The sequence below is a fragment of the Trichechus manatus genome, unplaced genomic scaffold (assembly GCF_000243295.1).
Source record: "Trichechus manatus latirostris isolate Lorelei unplaced genomic scaffold, TriManLat1.0 scaffold00009, whole genome shotgun sequence".
Lineage (NCBI taxonomy): Eukaryota > Metazoa > Chordata > Mammalia > Sirenia > Trichechidae > Trichechus > Trichechus manatus.
In genome coordinates this window covers 4,182,772-4,200,521 of record NW_004443945.1, presented here as the reverse complement: position 1 = coordinate 4,200,521, position 17,750 = coordinate 4,182,772, and the positions used below count along the sequence as shown (strand labels likewise).

At 40.5% G+C, this 17,750-nt stretch overlaps 1 protein-coding gene across 2 annotated transcripts; it reads left to right on the top strand.

Moving 5' to 3' along the window:
- Positions 1-2,357: 2,357 nt before the first annotated feature.
- On the top strand, positions 2,358-10,426 carry ZNF774 (zinc finger protein 774). 2 transcript variants are annotated; one of them, XM_004370655.2, is made up of 4 exons: positions 2,358-2,641; positions 4,342-4,464; positions 6,517-6,623; positions 7,067-8,504. In XM_004370655.2, the coding sequence occupies exons 2-4, from the start codon at positions 4,358-4,360 to the stop codon at positions 8,305-8,307; spliced, it is 1,455 nt and encodes a 484-aa protein (XP_004370712.1). In that variant the 5' UTR covers positions 2,358-2,641; positions 4,342-4,357; the 3' UTR covers positions 8,308-8,504. The 2 variants fall into 2 exon arrangements, with proteins under 2 accessions (XP_004370712.1, XP_023581731.1); XM_023725963.1 differs by lacking the exon at positions 2,358-2,641 and adding an exon at positions 2,762-2,788 and having other exon boundaries at positions 7,067-10,426.
- The last annotated feature ends 7,324 nt before the right edge of the window (positions 10,427-17,750 follow it).

The following is a 17,750-nucleotide window of genomic DNA, read 5'->3' as shown; positions in this document are numbered from 1 at the left end:
CCTTGTTATGGGTCTGTTGAGACTTTCTACTTGGGTAGGTTGTGTGCTTCTAAGAATTTGTGCATTTCATCTAGGTTATCCAGTTTGTTGCCATGCAGTTATTCATAATATCTGTCATAATTCTCTTTACTTCTTTTGGGTCAGTTGTAATGTCCCCCCTTTCATTTCTCATTTGGGTTATTTGCATGTTTCCTCTTTGTCAATCTACCTAAAGGTTTGTCAATTTTATTGATCTTTTCAAAGTACCAACTTCAGTTTTATTGATTCTATTATTTTTCTGTTTTTGATTTTATTTATTTCTGCTCTTATATTTGTTATTTTCTTTCTTTTAGTAGGTTTAGGCTTAGTTTACTCTCCTCTTTCTAGTTCCTGGAGCTGTCAACTTAGGCTATTAATTTGAGATCTTTCTTCTTTTCTCATGTAGGCATCGTGTAGGCTATATGTTTCCTTCTGAGTACTGCTTTCATTACATTCCATAAGTTTTAGTATGTTGTGCTTTCATTTTCATTTAACTCTAAGAAATGTGTGATTTATCTTTTGATTTCTTCCTTGACCTATCAGTAGTTTAATAGTGTGTTTTTTACTTTCCATATGTTTGTGTGTTTTCCAGTGTTTTTTCTTGTTATTGATTTCTAGCTTCACTCCATTAGGATCAGAGAAAATACTTTGTATGATATCAATCTTTTAAATTTATTTAGACTTGCTTTGTAACCCAACATGTGGTCTATCCTGGAGAATGATCCATATGCACTAGAGGTGCCCCAATGTTGGGTGCTGTCATGGACTGAATTGTGTCCCCCAACAATGTGTCAGCTTGGTTAGGCCATGATTCCCAGTATTGTGTGGTTGTCCTCCATTTTGTGATTGATGTGATTTTCCTATGCGTTGTAAATCCTAATCTCTGCCTGTGGTTAATGAGGCAAGATTAGTTTAGGTTGAAGAGGATTAGGGTGGGATGTAACACCCTTTCTCAGATCACATCCCTGATTCAATGCAAATGGAGTTTCCCTGGGGTGTAGCCTACACCACCTTTTATCCTATAAGAGATAAAAGGAAAGGGAAGGGAGCAGAGCAGGAAACCTCATACCACCAAGAAAGCAGTGCTGGGAGCAGAGCGCATCCTTTGGACTCGGGGTTCTTGTGCAGAGAAGCTCTCGACCAGAGGAAGATTGATGACACAGACCTTCCTCCAGAGCCGACAGAGAAAGACTTCCCCTGGAGCTGGGGCCCTGAATTCGGACTTCTAGCACTAGACTGTGAGAGAATAAACATCTCTTTGTTAAAACCATCCACTTGTAGTATTTCTGTTATAGCAGCACTAGATGACCAAGACAAGTGCATATATATTTATGATTGTGAAATCTTATTAATTGACCCTTTTATCACTATATAATGTCCGTCTTTATCTCTGCTAACAGATGTTGTCTTAAAACTTACTTTGTCTGATATTAGGATTGCTACCCCAGCTCTGTTTTGGTTATTATTTGTATGGGATATTTTTTCCCATCCTTTCACTTTCAACCTATTTGTGTCCTTGGGTTCAAGGTGTGTCTCTTACAAATAGCATATAGTTGGATCATGGTTTTTATCCATGCTGCCACTCTCTGCCTTTTGATTGGAGCATTTAGTCCATTTACATTCACTGTAATTACTGATAAGAAGTGACTTACTTATGCATAGGCTGGTAATTCTAAGCACTTTATAGCCCATCACAAAGTGTTCTTTTTTTCTGAATTGCACTGAATTAACAAACAGGGTAGACAGGGAGAATTTCCTTCACTGTATGGAAAGGATGCTTTTTTTTTTTTAGGGTAGGAACCTGACCAAAGTGAACACTGGCTCTCACTTGAGATCCGTGCACCTCTCCATTTGAACCCAGTACCTCATTTCCCAGAACACTGGACGCCCTTGTCTGCCTCCTTGGCTACTGACAGTGTATTAACCAATGGAAAGTGGCTATGCCTGGGAGTTGTGATGCTAATGAAAGGAAGTGGAACGTCAGTTTTCTACTGATGGCTTCGCATTGAGGTTTCTTATGCCCAGTTGACCGGGAGCCGTCAGCGAGAGACACGGCCCAGCCCCTGGCGGCCCGGTGTGGAGTAGAAGGCCCGGCGGAGCAGAATCTGCCGCAAGATCTACTCTGCGCTTGGAACGGGGCGGGGTGCCAGAGAGCGGGAGATGACGCCGTTGGTCCAAAGCTGCTCTGCGGTAGTCGCGGGAGGCCAGAGAGGCTAGCATCTGCAGATCCGCTCTAGGGGTACAACCTACGGTCCTGGTAGCTAGAAGGTTGGAGCTAGCACCACCGCTGTAGAACTGGGCTTCCCGGGATTCCGAGTCCTTTGAGGAGGTCTTGACCAGGACTACATTCCCCAGAAGGCTCTGCGGTGATTGAAAGCTCGATCAGCCTATGGACGGGGAAGACTTCTCGTCATGGAAACTGATTGGCCAATGGCAAAAAAACACGGAGGCGGTATTTTCCGGCCGCTGGCTGACGAGCCTAGAGTCCCACCTGTGTCCCACAGCCCTGTCACGAATCCCGCTCGAGTTCTGTGAGGGACCGCCTCGGCGTTGCCGGCCGGTTGCAGGCTCGGCGGTTGAGGACTCTCACTTCCTGCTCCATCCCCGCCTGGGCCCTGGGGCGGTGAGTGCTCCAGGGAAGGAGAAGGCGGCGGCGGTCCCGGCACGGCTGAGGGGCGTTGAGGGGGCTCTCCCGCAGCCCCGACGCTGTTTCAGCCGAGTCGGGCGCTCGCATTCCGGAGCCGCGGGTCTTTCCGAGGTGCAGAGAGAGGTAGCTGCGGTTTCCCAGCCCACTGTCGGGATAGTTGCTTCTCTTAAACAATTTTCTTGCTCCTCCGTGGTGGTCCTCGGGTTTCAGCTTATTTTTGTGACCCGCTGACCTCTGCACCCTGCGAAGGGCCTGCAGCCCGGCGGGGAAGGAGAGCGGGTGTCTGCCTCAACTGTTCGGTCATGTGCCTATTAATAAACCCAGTGAACAAACTGGTGCTTCTCACAGTGGCACTTAGTCACAGCACCTCATCGCTGTAGGGCCTTTGGGGTCACCGGCACCGCGGGCAAGAGACTGCGTGAGAAACAGGCTTTCCGTTACCATGCCCTCTCCCTCTCCATCACGCGGTCTCCTGCGAGTAGGCTCTGCAGTTGTGTTTTGCAGTTATTGTAGAAATAAAATTTAAACTCAAAATTCTTATTAAAATGGTCATTCCTAATGACATTATTTTTGTTAAGATTTTAAACCAGAGATATTCCTGTGGTTTTTAGGTCCTTAAAAACTCGGTACTTTATAAATGACCAATAGCAATGTCTGAAAATGCATAAGTATTTTCACAAAAAGTGTGTGTGTATATGCTAGTAGTGCGCAGGTGCTTTGATTAGTGAGACAGAAGATGTGAAAGAGTAAAACCTCCTCACCCCAACCTGGTCCATCCTTCATTGAAAATGCAGAATTCTTTGTAGCAGGTGGTCATTCAGCCAGCTGAGTTGAGTTTATTTTTATTTCTACTGTAAACTGTTTAAGGGAAAAATCTTATGTTTTTTTGTGACTTTCTGTTTCTTTAATGCCTTGCAGCATATTAATTATTGATTGCATTACTGATCCATTCAGTAAGCAACTCTGGACCAGCCCCTCAAAAAAATAATTTTTCATAATACTGCTCTCTGTTGTGTTAATATATTAACAATGATTGTGTCCCCAAGCATTCTGCTTACCTCATTGCATTTCACTTATTTTGCAGCTTACTAGTGTCTTTTTTTTTAAAAAAAAAAAACTCTTGTCTTTTAATGTCTCATTTCTGACTCCATTGAACCTTGAAATAGAATGGTACTCAGGACAGTTCCCTTGGAGGCTCTGCATAGTCTGTCTTGTGAGGCTGATACCAAATCACTGGGCTACAAGCCAGGAAGAGTCAGCTGTTTTCATAACTAATATGAGCATAATTAAGTCCACAACTTCCTAGCTTGCTGGGGAAAATGTAGTTGGAGAGAATCCAAGGCTTTCCAAAAATCAAGTTATACCTGCACACTCTCCTTTGTTTTTCCTGTCATCTTAAAAATGTAATGTATTCAAAAGACTAAGGGTTCTGAAGATGTGTGTGGGAGGCCCAGGCCTCTCTTAGTGATAGAAAAGTTGGCCAAGAGAAGAATGATGTAAAAACCCGAATAAGAAAAGCAACCTTTCTGTGGTTGATGGAATTTACCTCAGAGCTGTTCTAATCAGGAGGGTTTTTGCTTGGGGATAGTGGTGGCCATGGTAGCCATCTTTTGGTTTTCAGAGCACATAAGAATATCCTGGGAACTATTGATGTATATTGAGGTCTCTTGCTTTAGGAACTGATGACTCTAGATGATGTGGCTGAGGACTTCAGGGAAGAATATATTACCTGGATGCTGCTTAGAGAATCCTCTCCAGGGATGCCACCCAACACAGTTAGAAGAATGGGCTCTTAAAGGGTAAGAATGCTACTCTCCTTTAAGTGTAAGACAGATATTTTGAGAGAGCCCAGGTATGAGTGGTCTTTGGGGATGTTGGTTTCTTAGAGCTCCACATCTCTGAGATTGTTGCTTCCCTGTTAGAAAAAAAGAATAACTTCCATTTTTATGGCACTTTGTGGTTTGCAGATGTCTTTAATATTTATTGTCTTGTTAATATCTCACCACAGCCCTTTCATGTATGCATTATCATCCCCTTTTCAGTTAAGGACATTGAGACTCAAAAAAGTTAAGTGGCATAGGTGAAAATCAAACCCAGGTCTTTGTGGAAAAGAGGAGCTCTTCTGATGGTGTTGTTTTCTCCTGTTACGTCAAAAAACATGTCTAGTGCTCTTTCTAAAATACCATGGCTACCTCTTCCCCTGCTTTACTTCATATCAATTACACAAGGGATATATGCTTATTGAAGAAAAAGATAAGTAAAATGAAAACAAAAGTCATCCCTAATCCCACCATTGAAGAGTTACTATTCTTCTAGTCTTTTTTTCTTAGCAGATATATAATTAAAACACAAAAATTGGGATCATACTATGCATCCTACTTTCTTACTTGTAGTGTTATGAACATATTAATAAAACAATATCTTTCTGTACATTAGTTAAAACAACAACTTACTATTTTGTTGTATAGAATACAGTAATTTATATTAAACTATCTATTTGCCCATTTTTTAGATTATTTTGACCTGTAAAAATGGCAATTTCATATGGTTCAGTCAAATATTATTCCTTTGTGGTGAGACATTTAGGTCATTTCAGAATTTTCACTAATGTGATGAACATCTCTCAGCTAATTGTTTTTTTAAAGTCTTGCTTACTGAAGTATGATTAGCTAATAATTAGTCTTTTGTACAGCTTTTATCATTTCCTTAGAATTTCCAGAAGTAGCATTGCTGGGTCAAAGAAAATATGCATTTCTAAGGTATTTGATACTTTTTCCAAATACCTTCCAGAAAGATTGAATCAATTTTATTCCCACAAGCATTGTGTAGAAGTATATATTTATTGAGAACTTACATTTATTGAAAACTTACCAATTTAATCCCCACAATCACCCTATGAGGTATGTGTTATTATTATCTCTATTTTATAGATGAAAGCACTGAGGCACAGAGAGTTTAAGTAACTTGCTTAGGGTCACACAGCTAGTAAGGCAAGATTAGGATTCAAACCCAGGTGTGACTCTTAAGTTTGCACTTTTTACTTCTACAGTATAGTGCTAGGTGTATCATTGTTTTATAGGAGTCCTGGTAGTGCAGTGGTTAAGTGCTCAGCTGCTAACTGAAAGGTTGGCTGTTCGAACCCATCAGCAGCTTTGCAGGAGAAAAGACCTGGCATTCTGCTCCCGTAAATATCACAGCCTAGGAAATCCTATGGGGCAGTTCTACTCTATCATATGAGGGTCGCTATAAGTCAGAATAGACTCGACACAACACACCAACAACAACATCATTGTTTTAATTTGAATTTCTTTGGTTACTGGTGAGGTTAAAAGATTTTTCATGTATTTATAGGCTGCTTGAATTTTTTTTTTTATGAATTGCCTATTCACGTCCTTTGTCCATTTTTTTCCTTACAAGTGTTTGTCTTTTTTCTCATGATTATATCAACTGTTGCCCTTCTGGGAAAATTTTAAAGCCCAACATTATAGTTAACTTCCTTGATTCTTTCTAAGGGTGAGGTCATGGCAGCTTTGCTCCTGATAAAATTCTGTCTCCAGATGAGTTTGGCCTTGAATCTTCAGAGATGGGTTATTGTGCTACTCTGGGGTTTTTGTCAGCCAAGTCTGATTTTTTCTTTTTTTTTTAAGTGGGAGGAAAAGGTCTTTTTCTCAGCCTCTTGAGGAGATCCCGCTATATTATCACTTCACTATGGCTTCCCTTTTGATGAGACCAAACACTCATTAGATTTTCCCTGGGTTTCCCCTCTACCTAGGGAAGAAGGAGGGACTGGATTTTGGTCCAGCCTTATGTAATTGGCTCAGATTAACACCCTGTGTCCACTTTCTGTGTAGGATTTCTAGACCGAGTATAATCTCTCAGCTGGAACAGAAAGAAGAGTCATGGGTCCTACAACTCCAAAATTTTGAGGAGAGGGAGATCCTAAGGGAAAGTCACACAGGTGAGATGTGGGTACTCTTGGGGAAGGAAACCTAGCATTTCAGCCCTTGTTTAGATGAAGGATTTGGAAAGCTGCCCAGGCTTTTGTTCTCACTACTAGAACTTAAAATTTGACTTCTCTGTCAGTACTTGAGCAAATGAAATCTGCATTTTAAGTAAGCATTTCACTTTTATCTAGACTACAACATCTTTGAAAGGAGTTGCCTAGTTTTGACAATATATGGTATGCTCTTGAAGGATATCAGGGTGCACTTCAAGATTCATCTGACCATCTAAAAATAAAAAGGTTTGAGAATTCATGTTTTCTGTAAGCTTAATGAACTTTAATAAACTTTTCACAAAGGGTATATGGTCTGATGCTGAAATGGTAATTTTAATCTTTATTACTACTTTCTGATGTTCTTTCCTGGTAACTGATAACTTTATTTTCTGTTAATTTTTTAGACTTTGAGAATCAGGTGGCAAAACTCAATCAGAACACTTCTGAAACAGCAGAACAAGGTGGAACATCCTCAGAAAGGTCCAATAAAAATATTTCTCATACTCCTAGTTGGGGAAGAAACTGGGAGAGGGACCTTGAATTAGAAGGACAACATGTAACCCTTCCAGGAGAGGGCCAGCAGGAACCCTTTTCACAGGAGAGGGATTTAAACAAGCTCTTGGATGGATACATAGGAAAGAAGCCTGTGTGTGCAGAATGTGGAAAAAGCTTTAACCAGAGTTCCTATCTCATAAGACACCTAAGAACCCATTCTGGCGAGAGGCCTTATAAATGCATCGATTGTGGGAAAGGCTTCAAACAAAGTTCAGACCTTGTCACCCACCGCAGAACACACACAGGAGAGAAACCCTACAAATGCAATGGGTGTGAGAAAAAGTTCAGCGACAGCTCGACACTTAACAAACATCAGAGAAGCCATACAGGTGAGAGACCCTATGAGTGCCCAGAGTGTGGAAAGACTTTTGGACGGAAGCCACACCTCATAATGCACCAAAGAACTCACACAGGAGAGAAGCCCTACACATGCCTCGAATGTCATAAAAGCTTTAGTCGGAGCTCAAATTTCATCACCCACCAGAGGACCCACACAGGAGTGAAACCTTACAGGTGTAATGACTGTGGGGAGAGTTTTAGCCAGAGCTCGGATCTGATTAAACACCAACGAACCCACACAGGAGAACGGCCCTTTAAATGCCCAGAGTGCGGGAAGGGCTTTAGAGATAGTTCTCATTTTGTGGCTCATATGAGTACTCACTCAGGAGAAAGACCTTTCAGTTGTCCTGACTGCCACAAAAGTTTCAGTCAGAGCTCACATCTGGTCACACACCAGAGAACACACACAGGTGAGCGACCTTTTAAGTGCAATGACTGTGGGAAAGGATTCACCGACAGCTCTGCCCTCATTAAGCACCAACGAATCCACACAGGAGAAAGACCCTATAAATGTGGCGAGTGTGGGAAGAGCTTCAATCAGAGTTCCCACTTCATTACTCACCAACGAATCCACCTAGGAGACAGACCCTATCAGTGTCCTGAGTGTGGCAAAACCTTTAATCAGCGTTCCCATTTTCTCACACACCAGAGAACACATACAGGAGAAAAACCTTTTCACTGTAGTAAATGTGACAAGAGCTTCCGTCAGAAAGCACATCTTTTATGCCATCAAAACACCCATTTAATTTAGGAAGTAGACTTTAGTGATTCTGCTATCCCCTTCCAAATTTCCATTGCTTCTATATTTACATACCGCAGGGGAGAAAACCTGAGCCAGGGCATCAGGTGCAAGCTGGGCCCTGATCTATTCTCACTCTTTTTCCACGTGATAATGGAGAGGATATACCTATAGTGTTCATATATGTTCTGAACACAATAGGCATTCCTCTAGCGTTTTTAACTAGCTTTTGGGGAAATGTGAATTTAATGGTTGATGCCTGGTTATGAAAAGAAAAGTGAGATAAATCTGGCCTAGAGATCACATGTAAGCCACGTCTGCAGTGGCTGGCACAAAGTAGGTGCTCAATAAATGATTAATATTTGAGATCTTTTATAAAACCCCTAATACAGTGCCCATCCTTTAAAAGGCACTAGTACATGGTTGGTTGCTTTTATCAGCCTTATTACTGAATAAAGAATTAGGGCAGACCCCAAGCCCAAAACTTGCAAGAAGTTAGATTGAAACTAGAAGGTTTGGAGTGTTAGCACAGGGATTTAATAAAATGGGAAACCCTTTCCCAATCTAATGCTGGTCAGGCATTAGTCATCAGATGTCTCATTGCCATGACAAGGCAGAATTACTGAAGAGGATGTTTGTGGTCTTGCAACAGAATTTCAGAAGTTCTTTGTACAGCCATTTATGAGATAGAGGTAGAGGTTTGCTGTCATCTGAGGCATATGCTTTTTTCTCCCCTGGATTCTTGGAAAATATCCTATGATGAACAAGCCAGAGGAAACTGGAAGAGGACTGTAAAATTGTGGAAATGAAATTACTGAAAATGTTAAATGATATTACAGGGATTCTTGGCATTTAGCTAAAGAAGGCAATTGTTTTTTAATTTGCTGTGTCATTGGCCCTTTAGTTTTAGGTTAATGCACTTCTCTGATCCTTTTAGGGCCATTCATTTTATGCACTAGTATATTCCTACATTTAACTGAAATAAATTGAGAGAAGGAGGTGTATTGGAAAGAACACTGACTTCACTGAGAAGGTGAGTTTTTGAGTCATGGCCCTGGCACTTTCATTTGGCCCGACTCTCACTTTCTCTCATCCCCAAGTTATATTTACCTTACCTACTTCACAAGGTTGTTGTGGGGATCTAGTACTTATGTGTATATATGTACACACACATACACATCTATATAAAAGCACTTTGTTGTTAAACTATAAAGTATGATATTGCTAAAGGTTAATGTACAGTATTGTTGCTGATGTTTTTTTCCCAAGGAATGCTGGTTAATATTTTTCCAGGTGTCCCATTTTCTCTCACATTGAAGGAATTCTTTTTTTTTACAGGTTGAAAAACTAAGGCCTGAGAATGCTAAATGACTCATTATGGGTCACATAGTTAACAGAAGAGCCAAAATTTGGCCTCAGGTGTCTAGATTTCCGTTCTGCAGTCCTCCTCAACGATATGGAACAGACCAAGTTTGGGATTTACTAGAGTACCTCTGAGACTACAGGATTGAGGGACCCATATTACATTCTTAAACCAGTCTGAATTTGGAAATGATGGAGGGATTTAGCCTAAGTCCTAGGGAGCTTTAGTAGAATCCTGTATTGGTGGCCTTTGATCCTCATGGAGTGAGAGTAGAGAGGTAAGGGCAGGTGCAAGAGGTTAAGGAGGGAGTTCAATGGTTACCACTCTTGAAAGAGAGAAGTGGTGGACCTGGGGGTTTTTTTCCTCCAAGTCTCCCTGCATCAACACAGACTGAATTATTACATCAGCCTTGGAACACTAGTTCATTTTCTTCCGTTATATGGAATGCCATCTGAGTGCCATAACTCATGGGGGATAGAACTCAGCTAACTTAGCTCCTTTTTTGAAAGGTTAATTAGATAGTTGACCAGAAAAAAGAAATGTGGTTAATCCAGTGCAGTGGTTCTCAAAATGTGGGCCCAGACCAGTAGTGTCAGCATCACCTGGGAACTTGTTAGAAATGCAACTTCTCAGTCCTACATCCCAGACTTGCTGAATCAGAAACCATGAGGGTGGGCCTCAGCACTCTTTTTTAATAAGCCCTTCAGGTGATTCTGATGCACACTCGAGTTTGAAAACTGCAGCCTTAAAATATCTCTTCTACTAAACCTAGGCACAATTCCAGTATTACTCCTAAAAAAAAAAAAAAAAAAAAAAATTCAGTTGTTTTTAATTTCCAATGTTATGGTCAAATTTTCCCCCAGTTGCCATGGAGTTGATTCTGACTCATGGTGACCCCTCTACTTTGCAGTTGGTTAGTATACAGTATTCTTTACAAGTCTTGATCTAAAGTCCTCCCCCCTCTTACTCTCTATTTTCTTATAACATTAATTGAAGAAACCTGGTCGATTCTCCCACAAGTTTGTATTTGCTAATTTCATCCAATGGCATCTTTTAACAGGCTCCTCCTGCTTTCCTTATATTGGTAGTTCAATCTATAAACATGACCATATTAATATTTTTTTGGCAAGAATACTCCACAGTGATCTTACATACTTCCATCAGTAGATAATAGTGTTATCTTGTCTCTCTTAATCTTAAACCCAAAAACCAAACCCATTGCCGCTGAGTTGTTTTTGACTCATAGTGACCCTACAGGACAGAGTAGAACTGCCCCGTAGAGTTTCCAAGGAGCAGCTGGTAAATTTGAACTGCCGACCTTTTGGTTGGCAGCCGATCTCTTAACCCCTGCACCACCAGGGCTCCCTCTTAATGGCAGCAGCTGTTAATAGTCTGTTTTATTTGGGGTTGCCAAATAGTGATATTTTATTTCTATCATTCCCTCTTCAATTATTAGCTAGAACACTTTATAAGGAGAACTCCCCGTCATCAATTATTTTGTTTTCCTGAGGTACACTTTGTGTAGGAACAGCACAATAATTGCTTGATTAGACCTGCTTTTATTTTTTTTAATGTTGCTAATCTTGACCTCATGACCTAGATGGATCTCTAAGCCCTTCATTTAGAGATTCTTTTCTTACAGGAAATTTCTGAATGGGTAAAGTTCATAATTTTTCTAATGACCCTGTTGCTTTTCTTTTCCCTTCCTTACTCCTCTCTGGTTTTGCTGGATTCCCCATAAAGCAGTGTGCTTAATAAATACTTGAATGATTAGTCAGGGATGGAATCTCTGACTTGCCAGTTAATATTTCCCAATACTATCCTGGCCTGAAACAGGAGAGGAAACTATATCGCCATTAGCTGGGAATGATTTTACATCCCTTTTGTGGTAATATGAGAGTATACCATCACCGTTTTTAAAAAATCTACCCAAGTATTGTTCTAAAGCAAATGAGTATGTAGACAACAGCAATGATTTGTAAAAAATCAGATGAGAAGGAAAGGGTAATTTTCTGTGAAATCCAGGGGTTCAGTCTCAATGTGGAAGTGCTTTGGGCTAAGGATAAGATGAGAATGAGAAAGTACAGAGAGTTGAGTATGATATCCCTCAGAAGTGACATTCTCAGAATTTTGCAGTTAATTTAAGATGTTCTGGAAGGGTATCCCACAAGAGGGAGCCAGTTAGAAGACATTGAGGGAAACAAAAGCTACATTATTTGCACAAGCAGGCATAACTCCAGACCCAGCTAGGACTGACACACAAATAAATCCTAGACCTCATGTCATCCGTGCTCACTGTGAGTGAACCTAGATTTAGGAGACAGAATGTGGAAGTGGCACACAACTAGAGGTCAGAAGACCCAGCTTCTAGTCTTGCAGATATTTACTGTCCAGCTGTCCTTGGGCCGGTCAATGAAGCTAGGTCTCAGTCTATTAAGCCACATGAAGATCCCTTCTTTCTCTAATGATTTACAAATCTTGGACTGTCATAGACCCCAGGACTATCAGATATGAGTAGACTCTTCCAAAGGCACACCTTCAAGATCTGAGAGGACAAAAGCATGTAATCTATAGTCCAAGTCCATCTCCTACTCACCCCTCCCCAGGTGTTTGGAGCAGGGGTGGAATCTCATAGCTGCTAGCAGAGTAGGCACATTACCTCCAAACTAAAGACTTCCCTGGGCTCCAGCCTCGTCTATTCCTACCTCCTAACAATATTTTATAGACATGGGTCACTGGCTTAGTAAAAACTTGCAAAAGCCAGAACCTGTATAAGGTGGAGACTTGTCGGAGAAGGAAAACTCAAATTATTTTCCACTAAAACAAGCAATAGAAAAGTGGTAAGACTGTACCATCTCAAAGGTGGAAAACTTGCAGGACCCAGAAAAATAAGGCAGTCCCATCGAGTTCCGGCTCTCACAGGTTTCACTGTAACATATACTGAGTTTTTTCCTATCACCTTGTTTTCCATCTTGTACACCTACAGATGTGTCTATCCTGAAAGATGTGAGCTCCTGAAGTGCAATGTGGACTTGGTTTGTGTGCCCTGCCCACTCCGACCCACAGAGCCATGAACAGGGAATACTTAAATGCTATTGGTGACAGTGAAGGTAACTGACTTTCCATACTTTTTTCTCTTTGTTTCCACTCTGTGATTGGACCATGAGCTTCTACATCTCTCTCCCTCACCAAGCCCTATCAATTTTACCTCTCAGATTCCTCTCAAACATATCTTGTTTCTCCATCTCCACTGCCACCCTCCAGTCCAAAACTACCACCACCTAAATTGCTGCAGTAACCTCCTAACAGGTCTCCCAGATTTTATTCTTGCCCTTCTCTAATTTCTTTTCACAGAAGCCAGAGTGATCTTTTAAAATCCCAAATCTTATCACACCACCCTTCTGCTGAAAACTAGCAGTTTCTCATTGCTTTTAGCATAAAGACTCAAATCCTTAACCTGGCCTACAAAGTCCTTGTGGTTTGACTCCCTTCCGCCTCCAGCCTCTTCAGATGTCACCGTCCTCTCACTCACTTCAGCCTACTTGCATTCTCTCTGTTCCTTGATCACGCCAAGTTTATGTGCACCTTCAGGCCTTTGTACTAACTGTTCCCTCTGCTCAGAATGTTCCTTACCCCGATCTTTGTTTAGACTTGTATTTGTCAATCAGGTTTCACCTAAAACTTACCTCCTTATACACCTCCTCACTTCCCCATCTAAATTAGTCCCCCTCCCTCAGCAGCCATTCTCTGTCACATTATTCTCTTTTATTTTCATCAGAGGCCTTCTACCTGCCTGATAATTTCTTATTTGTTTTTGGTAAGCTCCGTGATAGGAAGGAGCCATTTCTCTTGTTTGCCATTCTTTCCCAAGCACCTAGGACAGGAGATACTCAATAAATGTTTATTGAATGAATTAATGAGTGAATGTTCACAAGCAAAGAACTCAGAACTCCTTGCAATGGCATACAGGATGCATAAAAAGTAGCAATGTGAGATAAGACTGGACAGGTGAGTGAGGGCCACATTAAGAAGGCTCTTAGTTGCGAAGCTGAGGAGTCTGGATACTATTCTCTGGGTAATGGGGAGTTGCTAATGGCTTTCCAGTAGACACTAGGCATGATCAGCACTTGAGGAAGTTTGATTTGGTGGCTTATGTGTAAGTCATATTACAGAGAGAAAAACTGAAGGCATTGAGACAATCCATATAAAGGGCTTAGCACAGTGCCTGGCACATAGTAAGTCTCCAATAAGTGATCTTTATTGCCAAGCTTTGTGGCAGACACTAACATGTAGTTATTCCCAAGGTCTGGGGGCACAGTGGTTAAGAGCTCGGCTGCTAACCAAAAGGTCAGCAGTTCGAATCCACTAGCCGTTCCTTGGATACCCTTTGGGGCAGTACTACTCTGTCCTATAGGATCGCTGTGAGTCAGAATTGACATGACGACAACAGGTTTGGTTTATCATGTTTTGGCCCTTTTAATAGGGCTTCCCATCTCCAGCATGTCTCTAGACCCAGGCTCTCCAAGGTCTCTTAATTTCCACATCTAAGAGCCTATCATTAGTCTTCTTTCCATTCAACAACTGTTTACTTTTTGATGCCACTTATATATGCTTCTTCTTCAAATTCTCTTTCCCTTGGTGGTTGTGAGATGGTTCTCTCCCACATTCCTGGCTACTCCTTTTTAAGTACCTTCCCTGGCTCCTCTTCTTGGTCCCTTTAGGTGTGCCTTACCTGTTCAATGTTCTGTCCCTTGGTCCTCTTCCTTTCCTGTTCTACACACTAATCTTATGACTTCAACCATCATCTCTCAGAACATTAGTCGAGCCCGACTTTTCTTTTGAATTTCAGATCTACAACTCCAGCTGCTTGGCGGACACTTCCTAAGGATGGCTTCCTACTTCCCAAACCCAGAATCCCCAAATTACGTTCAGCAACTCCTCTCGAAGCATTTCTCCTGATCTTTCTCTTTCTGCAAATGACTCTTGCATTCTCCTACACACCCTTGCCAGAAACCTTTTGGTGAGCTTGGATTTCACTTTTTTTCTTGTTTCCTGTATTTTACTGGTGCCAAATCATGTAGTGTCTGCCTCTACACTGTCTCTTTTTAAAAAATTACAAAAGCACCACGTGCTTGTTAGAAAAAATTTCAAAAATACAGAAGTGACCAAAGTAAAAAAATGGAAATTCCTTTTCCCTTCCTCATTCTCTCCCCAAGTCTCACCCTCCAGAGGTCAGCTCTGTAATAGCCTTGCATGCCCAGTCTTGTTCTCAGCTCTTCTTTTGCATCCCTGCTGCCACCATCTGAACTAAAGGGATGGTCTTCCATCTGGTGTCCTTGACTCTTCCTTTCAGTTCTGTTCAACAAACATCTATTGAGTGACTACTATGCTAGACCCCGGAGATACAAAAGATATATGACAGTAGATTAAAGAGGTCCACATTTAAGAGCTGTATAACCTTGGACAAGTGATTTAGTCTCTCTGACCCTTATTTCCTTATCTATAAAATGAAGATAACCCCAGTACCTTCTTCATGAGTTTGGGTGAGGGTTAAATGAGATCATACATATGAAACTCTTTCTACAGTACCTAGTACATTGTAACTGCTCCATAAATGTCAATAATGACAATGATAATGGTGATAATCTTTGCCTTAGAGGAATTTATAATTTAATCGGGAGACTCAAAGAATAAGAATTATCTGAGTGAAGAAAGATGGGAAAATATTTTTCGGAAAAGGGGAGACAAGCAGTTTGACTGAAATAAAAATATTGAGGTTCAGAGTTGGGAGACTAAAGAGGTAGGAGGTTATGTTTTGTTCTCTGAGACAATGTTTCTCAAAGTGTGAGCCAAGAATCACCTGCATCAGTCTTACCTGGGTGCTTGTTCAAAATGTAGATTTAAGGGCCCCACCTTTGACCAGGTTGGTAAATTCACACAGTGAAATATTATATGTCAGGGAAAATGAACAAACTACAGTTATAGTATCAACATGTATAAACCTCAAAAACACAAAATTAAGTGCAAAAAGTAAGATACAGAAAAATTCATATAATAGGTGTAAAAATACAGTAAAGGTAAAAAATAGGCAAGACAACAATATATTGTTTAAGGAATAGGGACACACTATACATATATAATGAAAAGCAAAGAACTTATACAAAATTCAGGATAGTGGTTAACTAGAGTTGGGGAGGAGAATGTTAAGTTTCTATTTCTTAAGCTGGATGCTGAGTACACAGGTTTTAAAAAGAACTATAATTCTTTAAATTGTTTAAGTGTATTATTTATATACTTTTAATTTACAATATATTTCACAAGACAGGACAAAAAGGAAAACAGAATACTCTTCCAGAGACTGACCTTTTCCACTTAAGTTTCATAAAGTTGAGTTATACTGAAAGAAAAAAGAAAAGGCAGTTCAAGTACCTGGGTGAGGAACAGACACCAGGCCCATTCCCTCCATTCTCTCAATCTCATACACACACACACATTTTCTCATTTTTCCATAAGTCAAATAACAAATCCCTTATGCGTATCAATTAATGCAAATGAATGTCCAGAAGATTATAGTCCCATCTTTCTGTAAACAGCCACACTCAGACCCCCACCTTAATAATGCTCTTGCAAATATCTTTCTTTTTTCCTCCAGAAAAAATGTTTCCACATTTGAGGTTATTTCCACAGGGCGTGGACATTTTTACAGCTCTTGTTACTTGGCTGCCAAATCATTTTCTAGTGAATTGTACCGGTTTACAATGCTACCAGCAATAAATGACTGCAAATCTCACCACACCCTCCCTCGTCTTTGAAAAACAGTTTTGCTAATTTAATAGATACAAGTCTTATATATTGTTTCAGTTTTAATTTCTTTGATTACCAGTGAGCTTAAACATTTTTTTATGTTAGCTTCTTTCTATTTACTTTTTCTTATTTCTTTTATTAGACATTTGTATGCTTAGAATGTAGGATTGAGAATCAAAAAATGTAACCATTTGATTTTGAGGAAGTCACTTTTCTTCCTGCTCCCTTCCCTCCCCCTCCCTGCTTTGTTTTTTACTTCGTAAGTTTTACATGTTCATTTGTAGAAATATCAGAAAGTACAATTAAGCAAACAAAAATAAAATAAAATAAAATCACCAGCTATCCCATCTTCCAGAAACAACCACTACCATTTGTTGTATATTCTTTTAAACCCTTTCCTTGCCGAAAATATTCACAAATATGTAAATTTTCTGAGCCTGTTTCCTCATTTATAAAATATTTGTCACGTTGATAATGAAATGAGATAGTGCGTGTGAAAGTGCTTTAAAAAGCGCAAAGTGCAAAATGATATACAAATGCAAGTAGCTGCTGTTATGACAAAAAATACCCTTTACTCTGCTAAACAGAATGATGACAATTTATTCCCTGAACATAGCCTGCCTTCTCCCACCTTTGTGCAGTTTCTTCTCTCTAGAATGCCTTCCTGCCTCAATTCCTACTACTAACTAGTATCCACTATTTTTTTAAATTCAATATGTAAGATATATGAAAAGTATAAATAATGCTAAGAACAGCCATATACCTACTACTTAGCTTAAATAAAATTTTACTGATACACTTAAACTTTTTTTTAAATTGTGCTTTAAGTGAAAGTTTACAGCTCAAGTTAGTTTCTCATGTAAAAATTTATACACACATTGTTATGTGACCCTAGTTGCTATCCCTATAATGTGACAGCACACTCCTCTGCAACCCCCCCGGATTCCCCATGCCCATTCAACCAGCTTCCTATCCCTTTCTGCCTTCTCATCTCACCTGTGGACTGGAGCTGCCCATTTAGTCTCGTGTATCTACTTGAATAAGAAGCACACTCTTCACCAGTATCATTTTATGTCTAATAGTCCAGTCTAATCTTTGTCAGAAGAGTTGGCTTGGGGAATGGTTTTAGTTTGGGGTTAACAGAGAGCCCAGGGGCCGTGTCTTCTGGGGTTCCTTCAGTCTCAGTCAGATCATTAATTCTGGTATTTTTACTAGAATTTGAGTTCTGCACCCCACTTTTCTCCTGCTCCATCAGGGAATCTCTGTTGTGTTCCCTGTCACGATGGTC

Coding starts and splice junctions, on each gene's coding strand:
- ZNF774 (XM_023725963.1), top strand. CDS start 4,358: ATGATGTGGCTGAGGACTTCAGGGAAGAATATATTACCTGGATGCTGC. Junction 4,465..6,516: donor GAAGAATGGGCTCTTAAAGG/GTAAGAATGCTA, acceptor CTTTCTGTGTAG/GATTTCTAGACCGAGTATAA. Junction 6,624..7,066: donor CCTAAGGGAAAGTCACACAG/GTGAGATGTGGG, acceptor TTAATTTTTTAG/ACTTTGAGAATCAGGTGGCA.